This window comes from Plecotus auritus (genome assembly GCF_963455305.1).
Source record: "Plecotus auritus genome assembly, chromosome: 6".
Lineage (NCBI taxonomy): Eukaryota > Metazoa > Chordata > Mammalia > Chiroptera > Vespertilionidae > Plecotus > Plecotus auritus.
Window position 1 is genome coordinate 82,403,492 of NC_137773.1, and position 20,588 is coordinate 82,424,079.

Here is a 20,588-nt window from a genome sequence, read left to right on the forward strand (position 1 = left end):
CCTCTGTGGCTCTTGCCTTATCCCTCCCCTATCCAGGACATGGGATACCTAGAGCTGTCTTGTTCATGTCAGGCAAGGGGTCCAACTGCTTGATAGGGACTACATCATGGTCCTCCACACATGATGTAGCAGCTGGTCAGCAAAGCTGGGGGCATGGAACTTGGTCTTAAGAGATTCCAGGAGATGGGGGGGGAATTTCAGGCTCCCCTAGGGTATCTCATCTGCCAGAGCCCAAGACCCTCTGAGCCCTGAACCTGGTGTGGACACCTCTGCCTGGCCACATGAAACCCCAATGCTCCACTGTGTTGTTGGCTTGGTAGGTGACTTGGGGCTAGATCTGAGCCTGGTACTGTTGCCCAAGTCTGCGTCAGAGTTGGCAGGTTGCTGTGAGATGGGCTGACAATACCAGCCTCTGTCTGGCAGTCTCCCCTGGATCTGGATTTTTCCCTGGAGTGGGGCTGTTAGTGGGGGAAGAGCACTGTTTCAACTGTCCCTCACCCTGCACATATTTCCAGGGCCAAAGCATCCCCAAACCACCCCAAACCTTCAACTGCTGGGGTGCCCTTGGCAGGTAAGGTGTAGGGTCCCCATGCCCTGGGGCTGTGGTACCTGCCCACCCTGCAGCTTCTGACACCCTGGGTGGGGGAACATCAACATGCAAACGGCCTCCATAACTCTGTCCAGCATAGTCCTGGAAGGTCGCCCATCCTCAGCAGGCCACCATAAGAGGGCTTAGAGCAGGTTGGCCAGCCCACCATGCACCTTGCAAACAACATACATGGGTGGTGGGCACAAAGCTGACCTCTTCCCCATCCAGCTTGAAATCACTGGCACACATTTTTTTTTAATATATTTTATTGATTTTTTTTACAGAGAGGAAGGGAGAGGGATAGAAAGTTAGAAACATCGATGAAAGAAATATTGATCAGCTGCCTCCTGCACACCCTCTACTGGGGATGTGCCTGCAACCAAGGTACATGCCCTTGACCGGAATTGAACCTGAGACCCTTCAGTCCGCAGACCAACGCTCTCCACTGAGCCAAACCGGTTAGGGCTGAATGGCACACATTTCTTAGCACAATTTGACCCAAAATCCTAGACCATCATTGTCAGAGGGGACATGCCGACAGCATCAGAATTCACTGTGGTGACTACTCTGTGCTGGCAGAATTTTTGTAAAACACAGATGCCACCTCACACCCTCCAGAACCACTTGTTTTTAAGAAAAAGTGTTGCCCTGGCCAGTTTGGCTCAATGGATAGAGCGTCGGCTTGCGGACTCAAGGGTCCCGGGTTTGATTCTGGTCGGGGGCATGTGCCTTGGTTGCGGGCACATACCCAGTGGTGAGTGTGCAGGAGGCAGCTGATCAATGTTTCTTTCTCATCGATGTTTCTAATTCTCTGTCCCTGTCCCTTCCTCTCTGTAAAAAATCAATAAAATATATTTAAAAGAAAAAGTGTTCACAAGTAGGTGGAGAAATAACCCTTGTGCACAACCAGTGGGGCAGCTGCTGTGGCAAATAGTCTGGTGGTTCCTCAAAAAATGATACAATCACCATAGGATCCTGCACTCCCACTTCCAGGTGGATGGACACACAAGTGAACTGAAAACGGACTCAGAACCTGCACATGCATGGCCACAGCAGCATGTTCACAATGGCCCAAAGGAGCAGCCCTGTCTCAGTGGATGGGTGGGTAAACACTATGAGGTCCATCCAGGTGGACTATTTATTATTCAGACTTAAAAAGGAAGGACATTCTGACACCTGCTACAACATGGATGAACCTTGAGGACATGCTCAGTGACAAAAGAGTCACAAAAGGCTGTTGGTTGGCTGCCTGAATCTCTGATGAAGGTAAGAAAGTGTCCCCTACCCAGGATGGGCCCTTATTTCTGAGGCTCATGCAGTCAGAGGGACCGTTACCCAGGGTGGGATGAGGCCCAGTGGGACCTAAGGACACTAACTGGGGGCCTCACCTAGGATCACGGCAGGTGGGGTGTTCCCTGGCATGACATTGGCCTCAGGCAGGGAGGGAACCAGAATCCAGGGCCCTTGGGGATGCTCCCTATCCTGGGGTACCTGTCCAGGTGACTGGATGAGATAACCTTGTCACCTGGAATTCAGTTTTCATTACAGTCATCTCAAATTTCAATCCTTATTGCTGGCGGGCACTTGCATTTTTACTTATCTAAGGGAGTTTTTTTCCTTGCCCTTCTAACACTGGCTCCAAAAGAAAGTGTGTTAGTGTGTGAGAAAATCAGCCAAGTGTAGATTTATTCCCTAGAGGCGGAATGTTCTATGCTGGGAGGCTGTTCTGCATCCAGAAGGGTCTGGGAGACACCCCCATTTTCTCAGTCCTCCACCCACACACATCCTGGATGAGAGCCACATGGAGTGCTGCTGGGCCTGATTCATCCTGCATTTACTGAACACCTGCTGTGTGCCAGGAGCACAAGGACCCTGGGTCATTTGAGGTGGGGAGGCCCAGAGAACACAAGCTTGGGGATTGGGAGGTGGCAGGGAGCTATAGAAAGTTCTGGAGCAGTGGATAGTGATATAACCAAGTGTCTCTGTATGAACAGTTAGTCAAGCAACGTGTTGGTAGTTGTGATGGAGTCAAGGTGGGCAGAGTGAGCTTAAATGGGGTGGGGATGGCTCTGCATCTTTCTGGGTGACAAGAGGGAACATCTTTCAGAGCAGTGGCATTTGGCACTGGGTCTTGAAGAGTGAAGAGGAGTTCTCTGGTTTAAGTTGCCTGCCCACAGCTAGGGAACATGAAATCTATCCTCCAGATTCCCATCAGACACACCTGTCTAATTTCCCCAGGGTGCACACCACATTAAAGCACACTCAGGTGGATTGGTATGGATAGACACCACTTTTTGGAGGTGGGAGGTGCTGCTGTGTGACCATGGAGGCAAATCCTGACCCTGTTTCCCTGAGTGAACAATGGGCCACCACTCTCCCAGGCTGGAGGGGAATCTTGGAGTGGAACAGGGGTAAGTATGGGGACAATTTTTGACCCAAATCTCTCCCTGGTGTCAGCCTCAATTTCCTCCCCTGGCACAGAAAGGGGAAGAACAGTGGTTATTTCCAGCACCCATGCTGTGTTGCCATTTGAGCTTTTGTGTCCCAGCCTGGGAAGTGGGTCCAACTCCTCCCTAGTGGTTCGCTGGCATTGCAGGGAGCAGGGAGCGGCCAGGGCGGGGCAGGACTATGGGGCCGGGCGGGGAAGGGTGTGGCCTGGGCCGGCTGGGATCCTGTCTCCTGCGCGTGGCACCAGCAGTTCAGTCCCCGCAGCACCGGTTCCCCACAACATCGGCCGGTAACTTCGGGATGGGGTTTGTGCGGGCCCTGTGGCTGGGCCTGGCGTTGGCGCTGGGACCTGTGCCCGCCGGGGGCCACCCGCAGCCGTGCGGCGTCCTGGCACGCCTGGGGGGCTCCGTGCGCCTGGGCGTCCTCCTGCCCCGCGCACCCGCCGCCCGAGCCCGCGCCCGCACCGCCCTGGCCCGGGCCGTCCTGGAGCACCGGCTACCGCACAACCTGAGCTTGGAACTGGTGGCTGCCGAGACCCCCGCCCGCGACCCCGCCTCGCTGGCCCTTGGCCTGTGCCAGACCCTGGCGGCGCCGGGCGTGGTAGCCGTGCTCGCCTTCCCCGAGGCGCGGCCGGAGCTGCTGCAGCTGCACTTCCTGGCGGCCGCCACCGAGACCCCCGTGCTCAGCCTGCTACGGCGGGAGGCGCGCGCGCCCCTCGGCGCCCCGGTACGCACGACGCCGGGATGTGGATCAGGGAGGCTCCGGGAGATCCTGAGGTGCGGGGACCCGGGGTCCCTGGGAACGGATGGACTTCTGGACCGCAAATGCAGGCGTCCCGGGGATGCTTAGGAGTCCTATGACGGCGCCGCTGGGTTCGCGGGACCTGGGCCCCTGGACCCCAGATGATCCCAGAACATGGGAACCAGAGGCAGGAGTCCAGGGGCTCAGAAACCTAGAGCCCTGGTCCCACGGTTCCGGGACCCTTCGGGACCTCTCTAGACCCAGAAGTACAGAACCCTCAGGATGCCCCCTTTGGGGCATGGAACTTGGGTGCAGACCCTTTCCCTAAGCCTTGGTGGTGGAGTCCTGCCACTGTAGCCACCCTTTTGGCCCCAGGACCCATCCCACTCTTTGAGAGTGGGCCCTTCCAGGGCCAAGGGCAGCTCTCAGTTCCCACCAGGCGGGACCACAGCTCTGAGAAGGGCCTCCCTCTTTGCTCTCTGGGGGTGGGGTGCCCTTCTTGGGTTCTCAGGCCACTCTCACTCCAAAGCCTTCCCTCCATCCTCCTTTGCACACTCTCCACCTTTTTGGAGTTTGTTTTCTAGATACACCCCCATCCCCACCACAGGCCCAGATCTGGGATGAAAATTTTAAAAAACGAGATGAGGAGAGAAGGGTGACAGGCAGGGCTCTGGGGACAATGTTGTGCCCCAGGAAAAGACGCCCCATACACACTTCCTAGGCCCAGCAGAGAGGAACATGGATCTGGTGGGAGCCGCCCTCCCTCCCAAACCACCTTAAAGCCCCTCCAGGACTTCTTTCTCCCCTGGCAGGGGAGACCCCCACCCTGGAAGAGGCCCGGAGTTTCACCAAACCCGCTGTCACTGCTGAGGCCCATTTTCCTACCCCTGCCTCCTCCCCATGGAAGATGCAGGACCCAAATCCAGGCCTGTGGCGCCCTCTGCTGCCGCCTCTAAGAACTGCTTCCCTGCAGTTGGAACTGTCGGGTTTTTGTGTGGACTGACTGAGCAGCTGTGCCCAGCCTGTCCCCCAGCACTGGGCGCCCTGTCCTCAGGCAGGCAACATCCTGCCCACCTTAGGTGTCTGTCAAAGCTCTCTCCTCTTTCACAGGCTGATCAAATCTAGGAAAACTTTCTGGGTGCCATTGGGCACAAGGGACCCCTTAGCCCCTGGTTTGCCTGGCTCAGGGGCAGTGATGTGTAGGAGTCCTAAGAGGAAGCACTGTCTTGGCTCCCAGCATGAAGTCATCAGCCAGTTTATGATCATGGAGCCTTAGTCCTGACCTGACTCTTGAGGGGTTCCCAGACAGGAGGGGTGGGTGAGGTCAGGACTGTGGTGAATGAGGGATTTGTGGTTGCGAGAGTCCAGAGGGGAGCCAGAGTTTTGAGGGTGGATGGGAATGTCTAAATAGAGGAGGGGGCAGTGGGGCCGAGTTTTGAAGAATGTGTAGGAGTTGACTGACATAGAGAAAAATATTCCAGACTGGGAATGGCACATGCAAAAATCCTCCAAGTGGGATGCTATCAGGGTGGCCAGAGATACAACAGAAGGCCCTAAATGTCAGGCCAGGGAGGCTGGCTTAGTGCTGATGGCCGTGGGGAACCACAGAAGGGTTTAGAGCAGAGGTAGGCTGGGAGGAGACAGGCATGAGGTCTAATTATCAAGATGGCCTCTGTTTATTGAACACCTACTGGTGGGGGTGGGAAGGACATGGTGGTCACCAGCCCTAACTGTGACCACCCCCTTCCCAGAACCCGTTTCACCTACAGCTGGACTGGGCCAGCCCCCTGGAGACGCTGCTTGAGGTGCTGGTGTCCGTGCTGCAGGCCCATGCCTGGGAGGATGTTGGCCTGGTGCTCTGCCGCATGCGGGACCCTGGTGGCCTGGTGGCCCTCTGGACAAGCCGGGCTGGCAGGGCCCCAAAGCTTGTGCTGGACATGAGCCGACCAGACACTGGTGATGCAGGGTTGCAGGCCCGCCTTTCTTTCCTGGGGGCGCCAGAGGGAGGCTCAGCCCTAGTACCTGTGGCCGTGCTCCTTGGCTGTGACATGGCCCGTGTCCGTCAGGTGCTGGAGGCTGTCCCTCCCGGGCCCCGCTGGTTGCTAGGCACGCCGCTGCCTGCGGAGGCACTGCCCACTGAGGGCCTGCCTCCTGGGCTGCTGGCACTGGGCGAGGTGGCTCGACCCTCACTGGAGGCCACTATCCACGACGCGGTGGAGCTGATAGTACAGGCGCTGGGCAGCGCAGCCCGTGTGCAGCCAGAGCGTATCCTTCTCCCCGCCACCACCAACTGCAATGACCTGAAGCCAGCCAAACTCCGGTCCTCAGGCCACTTCTTGGCACAGTGAGTGGGGACCCTGCTGTGGGAAGGGGGTGCAGCCTCCACATGGAGCTGCCTCTGTCTGGGGCAACATTACTGGGCACTTGCTATATGCCAGGCACTGTGGCCTCATGAGAGGGTGGCTTTGTCCCTGTCTTGGTGGAAACAGGCCTGAGAAAGGAATTCTGGTAAAGGGCATACTTGGCACTTTGGGAGAAGTGGGAGAGGTCAGCGGGCATGTGTCTCTGCCTGATCCCAGAGGAGGTCTAGAGAGTGAACAGCTCCTCAGAGCCAGGGGGCGCTACCTGGGCATTCAAACTGGATGGTCAGCATTGACTTCATGCCCCTGCTGGTAGAGATCTGGTGTGGGGGGACACAGCTGCATCCACAGTGGTCCCTGGTATGTGCTGAGAGCGGGGGAGCAGGGTCTGAGCTTTGCGGGGGGACTCCCACTACTTGATTCCTGTTTGCCCCCCACCTTCTGCCAGGTTCCTGAGCAACACATCCTTCCAGGGCCACACAGGGCCAGTATGGGTGACCAGCTCCTCCCAGGTGCACATGTCCCGGCACTTCCAGGTGTGGAGCCTGCGCCAGGACCCGCTGGGCACCCCAGCCTGGGCCACACTGGGCAGCTGGCGGGATGGGAGGCTGGAGTTGGAGCCAGGGGGTGCTGCTGTGCAGCCCTCATCCCCGCTGGGTGCCCGGGTCCGGCCTAAGCTGCGTGTGGTGACCCTGGTGGAGCATCCGTTTGTGTTCGCCCGAGAACCAGACGAGGATGGGCAGTGCCCAGCAGGACAGTTGTGCCTGGCCCCTGGCACCAACGACTCTGCCACCCTGGACGCGCTGTTTGCTGCTCTGGCCAATGGCTCGGTGTCCCGTGCTCTGCGCAAGTGTTGCTATGGCTACTGCATTGACCTGCTGGAGCGCCTGGCAGAGGACACACCCTTTGACTTTGAGCTGTACATTGTGGGCCATGGCAAGTACGGTGCCCTGCGGGATGGCCGCTGGACTGGCCTGGTGGGTGACCTGCTAGCTGGCAGGGCCCACATGGCAGTCACCAGCTTTAGCATCAACTCAGCCCGCTTGAAGGTGGTAGACTTCAGCAGCCCCTTCTTCTCCACCAGCCTGGGCATCATGGTGCGGGCGAGAGACACGGCCTCACCCCTTGGGGCCTTTATGTGGCCGCTGCACTGGTCTATGTGGCTGGGTGTCTTTGCCGCCCTGCACCTCACCGCGCTCTTCCTCACACTCTATGAGTGGTGCAGCCCCTATGGCCTCACACCCCGCGGCAGGAACCGCGGCACCGTTTTCTCCTATTCCTCAGCCCTCAACCTCTGCTACGCCTTCCTGTTTGGACGCACAGTGTCCAGCAAAACACCGAAGTGCCCCACCGGGCGTCTGCTTATGAACCTGTGGGCCATCTTCTGCCTGCTCGTGCTGTCTAGCTACACGGCCAACCTGGCTGCCGTCATGGTCGGGGACAAGACTTTCGAAGAGCTGTCAGGGATTCACGACCCCAAGGTGGCTGGCTGGGGGGCTGTGGCCAGAGCTGGGAGGTTGCCCACTCACACACTACCCATCCTGAGACCCAACTACATGTGGCCATTTACTCATGCAAACATTTATTGAGCACCTGTGGTGTGCCGGGCACTGGGGACACAGCTGGGACAAAATAGTTGACAATCCCCATCCCTGGTGGAGACATGGCAAGAATCAAGATAGATAAGCAAAACAGATGGTGTGTGAGTGCCAGGGACAAAAATAAGGGAGAGGAGGGACACAGGAATGTTTGGACGTTTTCTCAAATGGAGGTCAGAAATTCCTCTGGGAGGGGGTGACATGAGGGACTTTTATATAGACATCAGAGAGGAGAGGGCAGAGCCCCCATGTAAAGGCCCTGTGGCAGGACCCTGCCTGGTATTGGTGGGGTGTTGGAGGAACATCTCGGAGGAGAGAGAGAGGGCAGAGGGAGGGAGGGAGGTGAGGTCAGGGAGGTAACAGAGCAGGCAGGTTGTGCAGGGCCTATGGATGCAGGAGACCCTGGGCTTCTAAAGTAATTCCCTCTGAGATGAAACTTCTGGGGGCCCTGGAGGGCTGTGGCAGAGCAGGGGTGTGCCCCAGTCTACATATTTTTATTTTTAAAAACATTTATTTATATATTTAAAATACTTTTATTGATTTCAGACAGGGAGAGATATAGAATCATCAATGATGAGAATCATTGATCGACTGCCTCCTGCACACCTCACACTGAGGATTGAGCCTACAACCTAGGCATGTGCCCTGACTGGGAATTGAACCATTACCTCCTGGTTCATAAGTCGATGCTCAACCACTGAGCCATGCCGGCTGGGCTTAAATTGATTTTGGAGAGAGAAATATCGATCAGTTGCCTCCTGCACGCACCCCTCCCAGGGACTGAACCCAGAACCTGGGCATGTGCCTGACTGGGAGTTGAACTGGCGAGCTTTCAGTGCACAGAACTCTCAACCAACTGAGCCACAATGGCCAGGGATACATATTTTTCTTTTTTAATCAAAAAGTTTTGAATATCCCTGAGTGGGAAGCGAAGACTATGAATGAACCTATTGTCTGGCTCTAAAGTCAACTGCCAGCAGCTTTCATCCATTACTGACCTCAGTTGCTGAGTTATTACAAAACAAATCCCAGACCTTACATAATTTCATCATACTTGGAATTTTGACCAATATTGGAACCATTTTCCCAGTTGCCTTTTTTTTTTTTTTTTTCCCAGTTTGACTCATTTGCAGATGGTAGAAACCTCCCAGCTCTTGAGTTCCCTCTCATTTGTTTCTTAGTGTTTGTTGAAGAAATTGTTGGGTTTTTGTTGTTCATAGCATCTCCTACTGTTTGAATCTGGCTGATTGCATCCTCTAAGGCGGTGGTTCTCAACCTTTTTAATGCCTCAACCCTTTAATACAGTTCCTCATGTTGTGGTGACCCCCAACCATAAAATTATTTTCGTTGCTACCTCATAACTGTAATTTTGCTACTGTTATGAATCGTAAACATCTGTGTTTTCTGATGGTCTTAGGCAACCCTGCTTGCGGTTTATTTTTTAAAATATATTTTATTGATTTTTTACAGAGAGGAAGGGAGAGGGATAGAGAGTTAGAAACATCAGCTGCCTCCTGCACACCCCCTACTGGGGATGTGCCCGCAACCAAGGTACATGCCCTTGACTGGAATTGAACCTGGGACCCTTCAGTCTTTCAGAGAGAGGGGGAGGGAGGGAGGTGAGGGGAAGGAGAGAGAAACATTGACTAGTTGCCTGCCTCCTGCATGTGCCCTGACTGGAGGCAGGGAGCAAACCCACAACCCAGGTGTGTGCCCTTGACCAGGAATCAAATCTGTGACCCTTTGATGTGAAGGCTAATGCTCTAACCACCACGGACCAGGGCATGGTTGTGGGTGTTCCTAAGGCAGAGCTGACCCCACAGGATTTGCAGGACAGGTCATGGGATGAAAGGAGGGAGAACAAGGAGCCCTGGAGTAAGTGGTAGGAAGTCTGGAGTTCAGGGCCACGACTGTGTGATGGACTTTGGGTAGTGTCTGCCAACAGGGGACACTAGGTCATGTCTGGGGATATTTGTGGTTATCACAGTGGAGGTATTCCTGGCATTGTGAGGATGGGGCCAGAGATGCTGCTCTACACTTGCAGTGCCTGGGACAACCCTCCACAGAAAATGACCTGGCTTCATGTCAGCCGGGAGGGGAGACGCTGGTTGAGAGCTTTGGGCCTGGGTGGGAGGCCAGAGCAGAGTCAGGTGGGAATGCAGGTGAGTGCAGAGAAGGGCCTGGCACTGACCACTCACCTGCCCACAGCTGCACCACCCGTCCCAGGGCTTCCGCTTTGGCACTGTGTGGGAGAGCAGTGCAGAGGCCTACATCAAGAAGAGCTTCCCTGAGATGCACGCGCACATGCGGCAACACAGCGTACCCACAACACCCCATGGCGTTGCCATGCTCACGTGAGGCCAGGGCATACAGCAGGATTGGGGGGCGGGGAGGAGGCAGGGAGGCCTACCAGGGCAGGTGTTCATCCCCTCCACATCCCCACAGGAGCGACCCCCCCAAGCTCAATGCTTTCATCATGGACAAGTCACTCCTGGACTATGAGGTCTCCATCGATGCCGACTGCAAACTGCTGACTGTGGGCAAGCCCTTTGCCATTGAGGGTGAGAGGCCTCTGAGACCAGTGACCCTGGAGCAGCAGGGAGCCACTGAGTGCTCAAAGTGGGCACAGCTCCCCTGGGCTGTGTCCAGTCTGGTCCCAACCCAATTCCTGGCCTTCATCAGGTTATGGCATTGGACTCCCTCAGAACTCACCGCTCACCTCCAACCTGTCCGAGTTCATCAGCCGCTACAAGTCCTCTGGCTTCATCGATCTGTTGCATGACAAGTGGTACAAGATGGTACCTTGCGGGAAGCGGGTATTTGCTGTCACAGAGGTGGGACAGGGCCTGGGACACAGGGTGGGGGTAGGGTGTGGGGGCCCTGAGCCTGTGGGCTGAGGTGGCCAATCCCCTGATCATAAGCAAGATGTGTATTTGTCTGCTTTTGTGCAGTCCTGTTCATCCTACAAAATCCCAGCTCCAGTGCCCTCTCCTCCTTGGAACCTTGCTCCAAAATATGGAGCCCTAGCCTCCCAATCCAACTGTACAGCCCCAGGTCTGTCTCTGGCCCAACCTGTGTCCTCCAGGCCAGGGCTCCCCAAGGGTCTGCCATGACCATGAAGGGCTTGTGTGTGTGTCCCACCTCTGCAGACTCTGCAGATGGGCATCTACCACTTCTCTGGTCTCTTTGTGCTGCTTTGCCTGGGCCTGGGTAGTGCCCTGCTCAGCTCTCTGGGGGAGCACATCTTCTACCACCTGGTGCTGCCATGTATCCGGAGGGGTAACAGATTACAGTACTGGCTACACACAAGTCAGGTGAGGAGATAGCATGGAGGGCAAACATGGGCAATCTCCCAACCTGACCCAACACAGCCTCTATCTGGCTCACAGAGAATCCACCTCGCCCTCAACACAGAGCCGCTGGACAAGCAGAAAGAACCTGAGCCAAGGTAAGGGGCTCCCACTCCACCATCTCCTACACTCACCTCAGGCCTGCCATTTTACACCTGCAGGCCCCACTCCCATTCCAGAGCCGAACCAGTAAGTCCATGCCTCCCACCACTCACAGCTTCTTAGGTACCCTTACCCCAGAAAGCAGAGAGGGACCGCCCCTGTTCCTTGGGGAATACTGATCCAACCCCATCCATCCTCTGTTCCCAGGGATCTGGAGAAGCAGCAACAAGACATTCCAACTGCCCGCTCAGGCCAGGGCAACTGGACACGGGTGTGCCAGGCCATGGTAAGGGAGCGTCATGTGCACTTCCTTCTGGAGCCAACCTTGGCCACTGCTCCATCAGTAGTGGGCACAGATGTGGAGGGGAACCGGTCACCTGAGGGTCCCATCCAGCTCTGCTCCAACGGCCAGCCACCCACCATGCTGCCCACTGGCGCCCCACGCCCAGGGGAGCTGGAGGAACTGGAGCAGCACATTGCGGATGCACGTTCAAGGCTCCACCAGGCGCTGGTGCGGCATGGGGAGCTCCTGGCCCAGCTCCCAGGTGGCAGCTACGATGGGCCACTGTGCCTGCTCTAGGCCTCCAGGGAAGCACTAGGGAGCCTCCAATGGTCTCCACCTGCTTCATCACTGGGAGTTGGCCATGCCATACCACACCCAGCCCACTTGGCTTTGCATGAGGGCGGATCCTTCAGGAGCTAATCCCAGCACCTGGTGCATGCAGACACTGGCTAGGTGCTGTCAACAGACAGTTTATTCTATATACAAACACAATTTTGTACACTGCAATTAAATAGAATGGAATGAGCACTCTGCAGTCCTCACCGAGTGACATAGTTGGGCTGCTGGCTCTCTCCAGCAGGAGCAAGGCTGGACCCTAGCGCCTGGTTGCTGTTTTTGACAGTTGGCGCCCACACACTGTGTCCCTGTGCCAATACCCCAGCCCTGGCACACATATATGGGGGCAGGGGCTGTGGAAAAGGCACTGCGCACAACAGAGCACCAGCTGAGTGCCCAGGACAGTGAGGGAGGCCCCCACCAGTGTTCACCTGGCTCAGAGACTTGCTAGACTCTCCCCCTAGATACAGCTTGCTCCAGACCTTACACCAACCCCTTCCAGAGCCTTCTATGGAGACCCCACCCCTTTTCCTGCCCTAGCTCATCAGCCTGCCTTGATTTGCTGGCTGAGGGGACCCACCACAAATGTGGCAGGGACAGGCTGTGGGCAAGCCCCACACCCGGGGGGAGAGAAGCCCACCCCTGGGCAAACCAGATGGACCACAACACAAGGCCAACTGGGCAATCCCAGATACACTGGGGACAGCCTCCCTGATCCCCAAGGACCCCAGCCAGGTCACACCCAGCTGGCCTGGACAGCCAGGGACAGAGGCACTCAGCTGCCCAGGACTTAGGAGCCAATTTCCGAAGGTTCATCTGTTGGGGCTGGGGACTCAGGGATGGGCCCACTCACTCCAGGAGCCAGAGGGCCTGTGTCAGGTGTTGGGGAGTCGCTTGGGGGGACACTGTCCTGGGGGGCTTGGAGGCCCCGAGGGAATCCCGCACCCGGGCTCAGGGGGCTAGCTGCCCTCCGCTCTAGAAGGGAGGCGCTCAGGCCAGACAGGAAAGAGGCGTCTGTGATGATGGCAGCTGTCTCTGCCATCCAGCCCAGATCACTACTGGCCACGGCAGCCACTGAGGCTGCCGCAGCTACCAGAGAGCTGGGTGCTTCAGCTACAGGACTGGGGACACCACCAGCCCCCAGTGAGCCAGGGTCCAGGGCGGGAGGCTGGCTGGCAGGGTCAGGTGCAGCAGCCGGGGCGCCCCCATTGTTGTTGAGGTCATCCGGCAGCGCCGTGGGGGTACCAGGGCCCAGCGGTGGTGTCTGTAGCAACATCTCCTGGATGCGGATCTGTTGCAGGATGGCGGGCAGCTCATAGTGGTGGAAGAAGTAGATCATGGAATGCTGGAGGGAGGGTGGGCGTGGGTCAGGCCCAGCACAGAGCCAGACCTCCCACAGGCTGGACCTCGAGTAGGCGGGGCCCCTCACCTGGATGAAGAGCCAGGAGGTGACTAGGGCCAGACTGCTGTACTGCCCGTTGAAGCGGTAGTGGTAGGCATAGAAGGCGAAGTGGTACAGGTAGAAGAACCTGCAGGGGGCACAGTGAGGTGTCGCCAGTCCATATCCCACCCTGATCCTGCCTGGACCCCCCGTGGCACTCACCGCAGCCAGTGCCTCTTGCTGGTGTTGGTGTGGCAGCAAATGGCATCATACTGGTCAGCCAGCCACACGATGAGGATGATGTAGAAGGCGGTGGTGGTGTCATTGAAGAACTCTGACATGATAGCCTCCATCCCTGCAGGAGACCGTGGGTTGCGGTGGGCATGGTGGGAAGGCCAGGAACAGAGGGGAGGTGGGTGTAGGGGACTGGGTGAGAAAGCAGAATGGTGGGCAGAGAGGTCCTCACCCACGAGGGCCAGGATGACGGTCAGCAGGGGCGCTGCAGGGAAGGCGATGGCCATGTTCATCTCCAGCATCTGCAGCAGGTCCACTGCGGGCAGAGGGTGGCGGGCGGGCAGACCGGGTGAGGCGCCCCTTGGGGGGTGGGGTGGGCAGGGGGCCATGGGGGCCTGAGGCTGACCCCACCTTTCCTCCCGCCACCAGGCTGGGAGACTCACCAATGAAGACAAAGATCTGGTGATGGGAGTAGCGGAGCAGCATGGACACGCTCAGGGTCTGCAAGGGAAGACATGTAAGGCTAGGGAAGGGCCACCTGCCCCCACACCCTTTGTCCAGCCCTGTATCAGGACACTCACGAAGATGACCATGATGATGAAGGCAGCCAGATAGGATGCTCGGGCCATCCACATGCTCACAAATCGATAGTGCTCGCCTGACACCACGTTCCGCAGGAAGCCTATACAGGGAGGCTGTGAGCACCACTGTCTGCCCTCCGGCCCCCAACACTGTACCCCACACCCTCCCCAGCCCTGGTCCCAATCGCACCCTTGTTCTCCTCGTTCTCAGCCAGACCCTTCACACTGGACATGAGGATGTCATCATAGCCCAGGAACTCGGCCAGCAGCAGGCGGCTGAAGCGGTCCCCGAAGCACTGGTCCCGTGTGGGATCTGTGGTAGCACACCAACAGGGGTGCACCTGGTAAGGCCCCCACTGGCCCACATCCACCCCACTCGGGCAGTGCTGTGATTGTCAGGCCCTGGGGGATGGTCCCCAGACCTCAGTCTTTTTTTTTTTTTTTTTTTTTTTTTAATTGATTTTTTTTTACAGAGAGGAAGGAAGAGTGATAGATAGTCAGAAACATCGATGAGAGAGAAACATCGACCAGCTGCCTCCTGCACACCTCCCACTGGGGATGTGCCCGCAACCAAGGTACATGCCCTTGACCGGAATCGAACCTGGGACCTTTCAGTCCGCAGGCCGACGCTCTATCCACTGAGCCAAACCGGTTTTGGCGACCTCAGTCTTTTTTTAAAAAATATATTCTTACTAGAGGCCCGGTGCACGAAATTCGTGTACTTGGGGGGGGGGCGGTCCCTCAGCCCAGCCTGCACCCTCTCGCAGTCCTGGAGCCCTTGGGGGATGTCTAACTGCCGGCTTAGGGGAGCAGACCTAAGTCGGCAGTAGGACATCCTTAGCGCTGCCGCAGAGGCGGAAGAGGCTCCCGCCACCGCTGCTGCACTCACCAGCCATGAGCCCGCTTCTGGCTGAGCAGCGCTCCCCCTGTGGGAGTGCACTGACCACCAGAGGGCAGCTCCTGCATTGAGTGTCTGCCCCCTGGTGGTCAGTGTGCATCATAGAGACCGGTCGTTCCGCAGTTCAGTTGATTTGCATATTAGCCTTTTATTACATAGGATTGATTTCAGAGAGGGAGAGAGCTGGAAACATCAATGATGAGAATCACTGATCTGCTGCCTCTGCACGCCCCCCCATTGGGGATCAAGCCTGAAACCCAGGCATGTATCCTGATTAGGAATCAAACTGTGACCTCCTGGTTCATGGGTTGATGCTCTACTACTGAGCCACACTGGCTGGGCCAGATCTCCATCTTTAAGTGCTTCTGGATCACTCCCTACCATGTCCCTCTCCCAGGGTGACTCACCCAGGGTGACTACCATGACCGGGATGCTGAGCCGCTGTCGTGTGGCCTGTGACAGGCGCAGGAAGCCGTATTCCAGCGAGTACTCCACAATGTACTCATCCTGTGGCCACACTGTGGGTGAGAATGGCCTGTCAGCCTACAGAGCCTCAGCCAACCCCACCTCCCTCCTTCAGAGGAGGGACCAGAGAGGGAGTGTGACCAGAGCCCAGGAGCACCTCTATTGCCTCACATGCTGCTGATAGATAGGGAAAAGGAAGCTCGGAGTGGCCATTCTCCATGTCCAAGAGTGTGACTCCCCCTGACATCTTGGCAACACATACCTTTTGAGGGAGTCTCAGGGAAGGGGAACTCCTGGCTATCATTCAGGGCCTCAGGGCCACCGGGCGGCTTGAACACCTTGGGCTCAATGTCCAACTCAAACTGTGGGTCACCAGGAGACAGGGTGTCAGTGGGGCCTTGTCTGGCACAGAGGCCCCTCTCCTGCCACCTGGAAGGAGATGCACTCTGCCCCTGTCCACTGTAACCCCCAGCCTCTGCCAGAATATCCTCCACCTCTGGGGCGGAAGGGCCTCTGACCAGCATCTCACAAAAAGACCCCTCACCCAGCACCAAGATCCTGGCCATCTCCAGGTGTCTGTGCCCCAAAGTTGGGGATGGGGCCCCACACCCATCCCTGCGGGCAGCTGCGTCATCTGGGATGATTAGGACTGCTTGGGCTCTCAGCCCAAACCCTCCCGGGGCCTCCTCAGTATCCCCAGAATGAGGCCAGTCCCTTTCAGGTAACAGTCTGCTTTGCACAGCACCTATATCCCATCCCAAGGCGAGTGCCAGGCCTGCAAGGTCCAGAGCTTCCCCAACAGTGACATCCTTCTGCACTCACCTGGATGGAGTGGTTCCCAAACATCTCCATGGTCAGCTCCTCCTCCTCCTCCTCTAGCTCCAGGCCACCAGGCTCCGCAGCCAGGCTAGGGAAGCTGCTGCGACCACTGTCACAAAACTGCAGGAAGACTGGCGCGCGACTGGAGTTCTGCTGTACTTCTACGCGTAGGACGCCCTCTCGTGGCCACTTGTCGCGCACATGCTCCAGGCAGTTGATGGGAGATCGGGAGAAGACGATGTGGATATAGGCCAGGACGAAGAGCACGAACAGGGCCTGGGGGCAGGGGGCCCCACCGGAAAGTGAGGCCTGAGCTTTGTTGGGGAAGGAAGGGAACCCCAGGGCTCTGAGGTTCCCTAAGCTCCAAACCCACCCTGTCCTCTCCTGGCAGCATGGGTCTTAGGGGTGTCACTGGTCCAAGGTCCTGACCACCCTGCTCTATGTGAGCCAGGATGAGGCACTCTTATGTGCATGGGCCAGACTGCTGTACTGCCCGTTGTGGAATCCCCACTTTCAGAGAGACTATCAACTAATTGCTCCCTGGGAGGCCCAGCCCAGGTGCCACCACCCTTGGGCCACCTGCTGGGCTCCCACTGTCCCCAAGAGGCCTGCCTAGCTGCCTCACACTCTGCCTTGTCCTCAGAGTGCCCCTGACCTCACCAGCTAAAAACAGCCTTCCTTGCCTGCTGAGCACTCTGCACCCCTCCCATGATGACAGGGCCAGCTTGCTCTGCCTCTTTGAGGCAGTTTCTCCATTAGTAAAATGGGGATGGCAGGGGTCTCATCTGGGTGGTCCTATCCTCAGGGGGTGGCGCTAGGGGATGCTGCTGCTTAGCACTCCAGTGAGCAGGACAGCCCCCACAACGAGCAAATAGCCTGATATCAGAAGTGCTGAGGGGGGAAGGGGTCCCTGCCTTAAGTCACCAACAGCAACTTCTGCCTGACTCAAAGTAAGTGCATCAAAAGGACCCTCCATTTGGATCTATTTAGGAACACCCTCCTCCCCAAGAACTCACCTCACTGACAATCTTGTTTCTCATGGGGCCCCAGTTGGATAAATGTTACCTTCCCAGCCTAGAGGCCATGTCCAAGGCATCACCCCCATGCATCCCACCCACTGCCCTACCCTTGGGGAAAGGGCCCAGCTGGTCCAATGTGGTGCCAGCCTTCCCAGGAAAAAATGAATGTCAGGGAACTGGTGACCCCAGGAGCTATTCAGTCAGAGACTGGGGTGATCCCTCGGCTGGGCCAGCACACAAGCTCCTACCAAATTACTACTTTCCAGGACCAGCTCACTGTGTGGTCCAGAACCACAGATTGGAAAAGCCTGGGCCACAGAGACTAGAGCACAAAGTCCTTCTCTGCCCTCTGACAGGGACACTGATACTCAGGCAGTTGGTGAGTTGCCCATGGCTACACAACCACCAGAACCCCATCCTACGGGGCCATGAGCCCCAAAGGGTAGTACCAATGCCAGCTGTAGACCACCTGGCCTCCCCTCTGCAAACTGGGCAAAGGCCAGGTCATTAAGGCACCAACTCCTGGCCTGGCAACAGTGGCTGTGACCTGAGGATGGGGAGAGGTCCCACCTCTGAGCACACTGCTGCATGCCTGGATCCAGCCATCCCAGTCCCCAGTTGCGTAAGCTCCAAGATCTCTCTTGGGCCAATGTAAACTGTTCTCTTCACTTGCAGACAAAAGTGCCACAGAAGGATGGAGAGTAGGGCATCACTAAGATCTCAGCAGACAGACATTGTAGCACCTGGTTGTTCAGGTCTCAACAGAACAGCTGAGGCCTCCGAGAGGTGAGGATGGGGCTGGGTGAGGCAGTGTGGGAGGCCTCCTACAAGCCAGCTTGCACCCCAGCCTTTCTTTCCAACATGGTGTCTGGGGACCACTAAGCTGGTGATGGGAGTTGTTAAGTGCAGGGGGCGGTGCCTGGGACCCATAGCTGTGGCAGGAAGCACTCAGTTTACCTGGAAGCCTCCATGTTCAGCTCCCAGCCCCGCTCTCCAGGCCCTGGGGTCGGCCAACAACCCAAGTGCCTCCACATCTAGCATTAGAACCCAAAGGTGGCTTGGCAATGTCTGCACCCCAGCCCCTCCCTGACAGTACTCTGATGGGAAACTAAATGCCTGTTTCTCCCGTTTCTCAGCTGCGTCAAGCAACAACTGGAACCACCCTCCACTAAGGAACCCAGAACCCTGGTGCCCAGTGAGCTCTGGGCCCACACCTGAGCGAGCCAGCCCACTTCTTGGAGGAACCCAGATCAATGGCGGTCCTTCCTGAGCTGCACACATGGTTGAAACCTCTATGCCACCTGAGGGAGGATGGGAGGGAGTTTTGTGTACAGTAGTAGCAATGGCTGTGACTTTGTCACTAACCCTGGCGAGGTGACCTCAGCTAGGTCACATTCCTCTGTAAGGCTAAGAGGAGGAAGAGTTGGGGTATGGGACTGGTGGAAGGTCCCAAGGAGGGGAAGAGCCCCAAGAAAAGGGGATGCAGAAGGAAGAGATGGAAGGGGGAGCACATTTCTAGTGCAGGTGGGTGGTCCTGGGGTGTGTCCTAAGGGGAGCAGGGTGTGTCTGGAATCTTTCCCAGTTTGAGGATTGGCGGGGGGACCTGGGCCAGGTCAGGCAAGAGAGGGCAGGATGGGGGGTGAGGGGTATCTTCCCAAGGCTGAGGATCCCACATGGCATAGTAGGGCTGGCAGGGGGTCCTAGGCAGGTCAGAACAAGGCTCCAGGCCTCCGGGAATTGGGCCATCAGAGGAAGGGTGAGGCCGAGCATGGGTGCTGCCTGGAGAGGACTGGGAGTTCCTGGAGTCGGGATCAGGTACCACCCACAGGGTGAGACTTGGGTCTTCCGAGGGTGAAGTTTCAGAAAAGGGGGTCAGGAGCTAGGGCGGCAGACAAAAGGGGAGGGTACCCAACGGATCGGACCCGGTCTAGACCTCCAAGTGAAAGGGGTGGGCTGTCCTGGGCGGGATCGGGGTCAGAGGTTGCAAGTCTGGGGGGTGGATCCGGCCGGTGGTCAAGAGTCGGGGGTCGGGGCCACGGTCACCTTGAGCAACACGAAGAACTCGAAGAGACGGCGGAAGGCGGGAGGGAAGAGCCGCGAGTAGGTGACTGCCATCTTGAAGAAGAGCGCGTGGAAGAGCCGGTCGCGCACGTTGATGAGCGGGTTGGGGTTTAGGTTGGGGGTGCGGGGCCCGCGCGCGGGGGTAGGGCCGCCGCCGTTGGGCCCGGGCCCCGGGGCTCCGGGCGCCGCGTGCTCCGACATGCCGCCCAGCGTCGCGCCTTAACGGCCCGCGGGTCCCCGAGGGCGCCTCCCGGCCGCCATCGGCCGTCCTCTCCGCCGCCGCGCTCCTCACGGTCCCAGGGCCGCCGCCGCCGCCATCTTCCGCCTCCACGGCCCTGCTGACGCCAGCGAGTCGCAACGCCGGAAAGAGCGGCCCTTCTACGCCCGCGGGGAACGTAGGGATACCGGCGGTGGGCCCGCGGCGGCCCCGCCCTCTCACCCGGCCGCGCCCCACAATGATGTCCCCACAATACCCCGCGGCTTCTAGGACTTGCTTGGACGGTAAAACTAGTCAATATCTGAGGGTTTTACGTGATCAAAGACACCTTAAACAAGCACACCGGTAGGAAAAGTTCGTTGATGTGGAGCTGTTAGGAAGATAGGTCAGATGGACGTGTAAACTATATCGCTCTAACAGAAAAGTAATTTCATTGGTCGCCTTTAAATGCTCCGTGGAGGCTGGTTCTTTCTGTAAATTGCTGCGGGTCTCGATTCCTTGTTACGCCTTGTCTCCTGGGAGGGCCTCTTTGACACAATATGTTGTCTCGGGGCTCCACCTTTCCCCCTCATTGCACAATTTGGTGTTAGGGCGGTTTCCTTGCTCGGAACCTGCAATCAGCGCCTGCTGGCGACGGGACGGGCCCTTACTTACTGAGAGTAAGACCCTAGCGTGAGGGAAGAGTGGTTTGTCGAGTCAGGCTTTTGACATCTGCCTTTATTTGTCCCAGTGAGGTTTTTGCCACCCATGCCCAAGGAGTTGAGTAATAGAAGCCAACATTCATTGAACGCCATTCACTGAACGCCTACTGAATGCCAGGCGCTTCCACTCCTACCTCCCCTACACACTCTAAGATTCTAGGCAGAGGTTTGCTGCATGGAAGCGTAGAAGGCAGGAGTAGGAGACAGGTGGCATGGGGTCAGGACCCTGAGCAGCGGCCCTGAAGAAGGACAATGGACACCTGGTCTGGGGCAAACAGGTTTAGGGAAATGAGCAACACAATGCCCAGGGCCCGTGCCAGTGGTGGTCACACAGGCAGGGTCCCTGCTCTCACAGAACGTGGGGACCAACATGGAGACAGGCAAACAGACAAGGGGTGTCTGGTC

The 20,588-nt window shown here is 57.4% G+C and overlaps 2 protein-coding genes across 4 annotated transcripts; one reads left to right on the forward strand and one right to left on the reverse strand.

The window, feature by feature from the left end:
- Window positions 1-3,337: 3,337 nt before the first annotated feature.
- GRIN3B (glutamate ionotropic receptor NMDA type subunit 3B) lies at window positions 3,338-11,768 on the forward strand (the record flags this gene model as incomplete). Its single annotated transcript, XM_080675039.1, has 9 exons — window positions 3,338-3,763; window positions 5,530-6,122; window positions 6,587-7,619; window positions 9,945-10,090; window positions 10,182-10,297; window positions 10,419-10,570; window positions 10,886-11,050; window positions 11,126-11,184; window positions 11,396-11,768. The coding sequence occupies 9 exons, from the start codon at window positions 3,338-3,340 to the stop codon at window positions 11,766-11,768; spliced, it is 3,063 nt and encodes a 1,020-aa protein (XP_080531165.1).
- On the reverse strand, window positions 9,180-19,645 carry TMEM259 (transmembrane protein 259). Of its 3 annotated transcripts, none has more exons than XM_080675041.1 (11): window positions 19,248-19,645; window positions 16,189-16,461; window positions 15,629-15,728; window positions 15,309-15,419; window positions 14,194-14,316; window positions 14,004-14,104; window positions 13,866-13,923; window positions 13,655-13,735; window positions 13,411-13,543; window positions 13,237-13,336; window positions 9,180-13,152 (listed from the first exon to the last, which is right to left on the reverse strand). In XM_080675041.1, the coding sequence occupies exons 1-11, from the start codon at window positions 19,464-19,466 to the stop codon at window positions 12,598-12,600; spliced, it is 1,854 nt and encodes a 617-aa protein (XP_080531167.1). In that variant the 5' UTR covers window positions 19,467-19,645; the 3' UTR covers window positions 9,180-12,597. The 3 variants fall into 3 exon arrangements, with proteins under 3 accessions (XP_080531167.1, XP_080531166.1, XP_080531168.1); XM_080675040.1 differs by having other exon boundaries at window positions 13,655-13,738; window positions 19,248-19,644; XM_080675042.1 differs by lacking the exon at window positions 13,655-13,735.
- Between the last annotated feature and the right edge of the window lie 943 nt (window positions 19,646-20,588).

Excerpts from the sequence above, each read along its gene's own strand:
- TMEM259 (XM_080675040.1), bottom strand. The coding sequence starts at position 19,466 with ATGTCGGAGCACGCGGCGCCCGGAGCCCCGGGGCCCGGGCCCAACGGC. Across the intron at positions 16,462-19,247 it reads AGTTCTTCGTGTTGCTCAAG|GCCCTGTTCGTGCTCTTCGT; the intron begins GTGACCGTGGCC and ends CCCTGCCCCCAG. Across the intron at positions 15,420-15,628 it reads CCCTGAGACTCCCTCAAAAG|TGTGGCCACAGGATGAGTAC; the intron begins GTATGTGTTGCC and ends TCTCACCCACAG.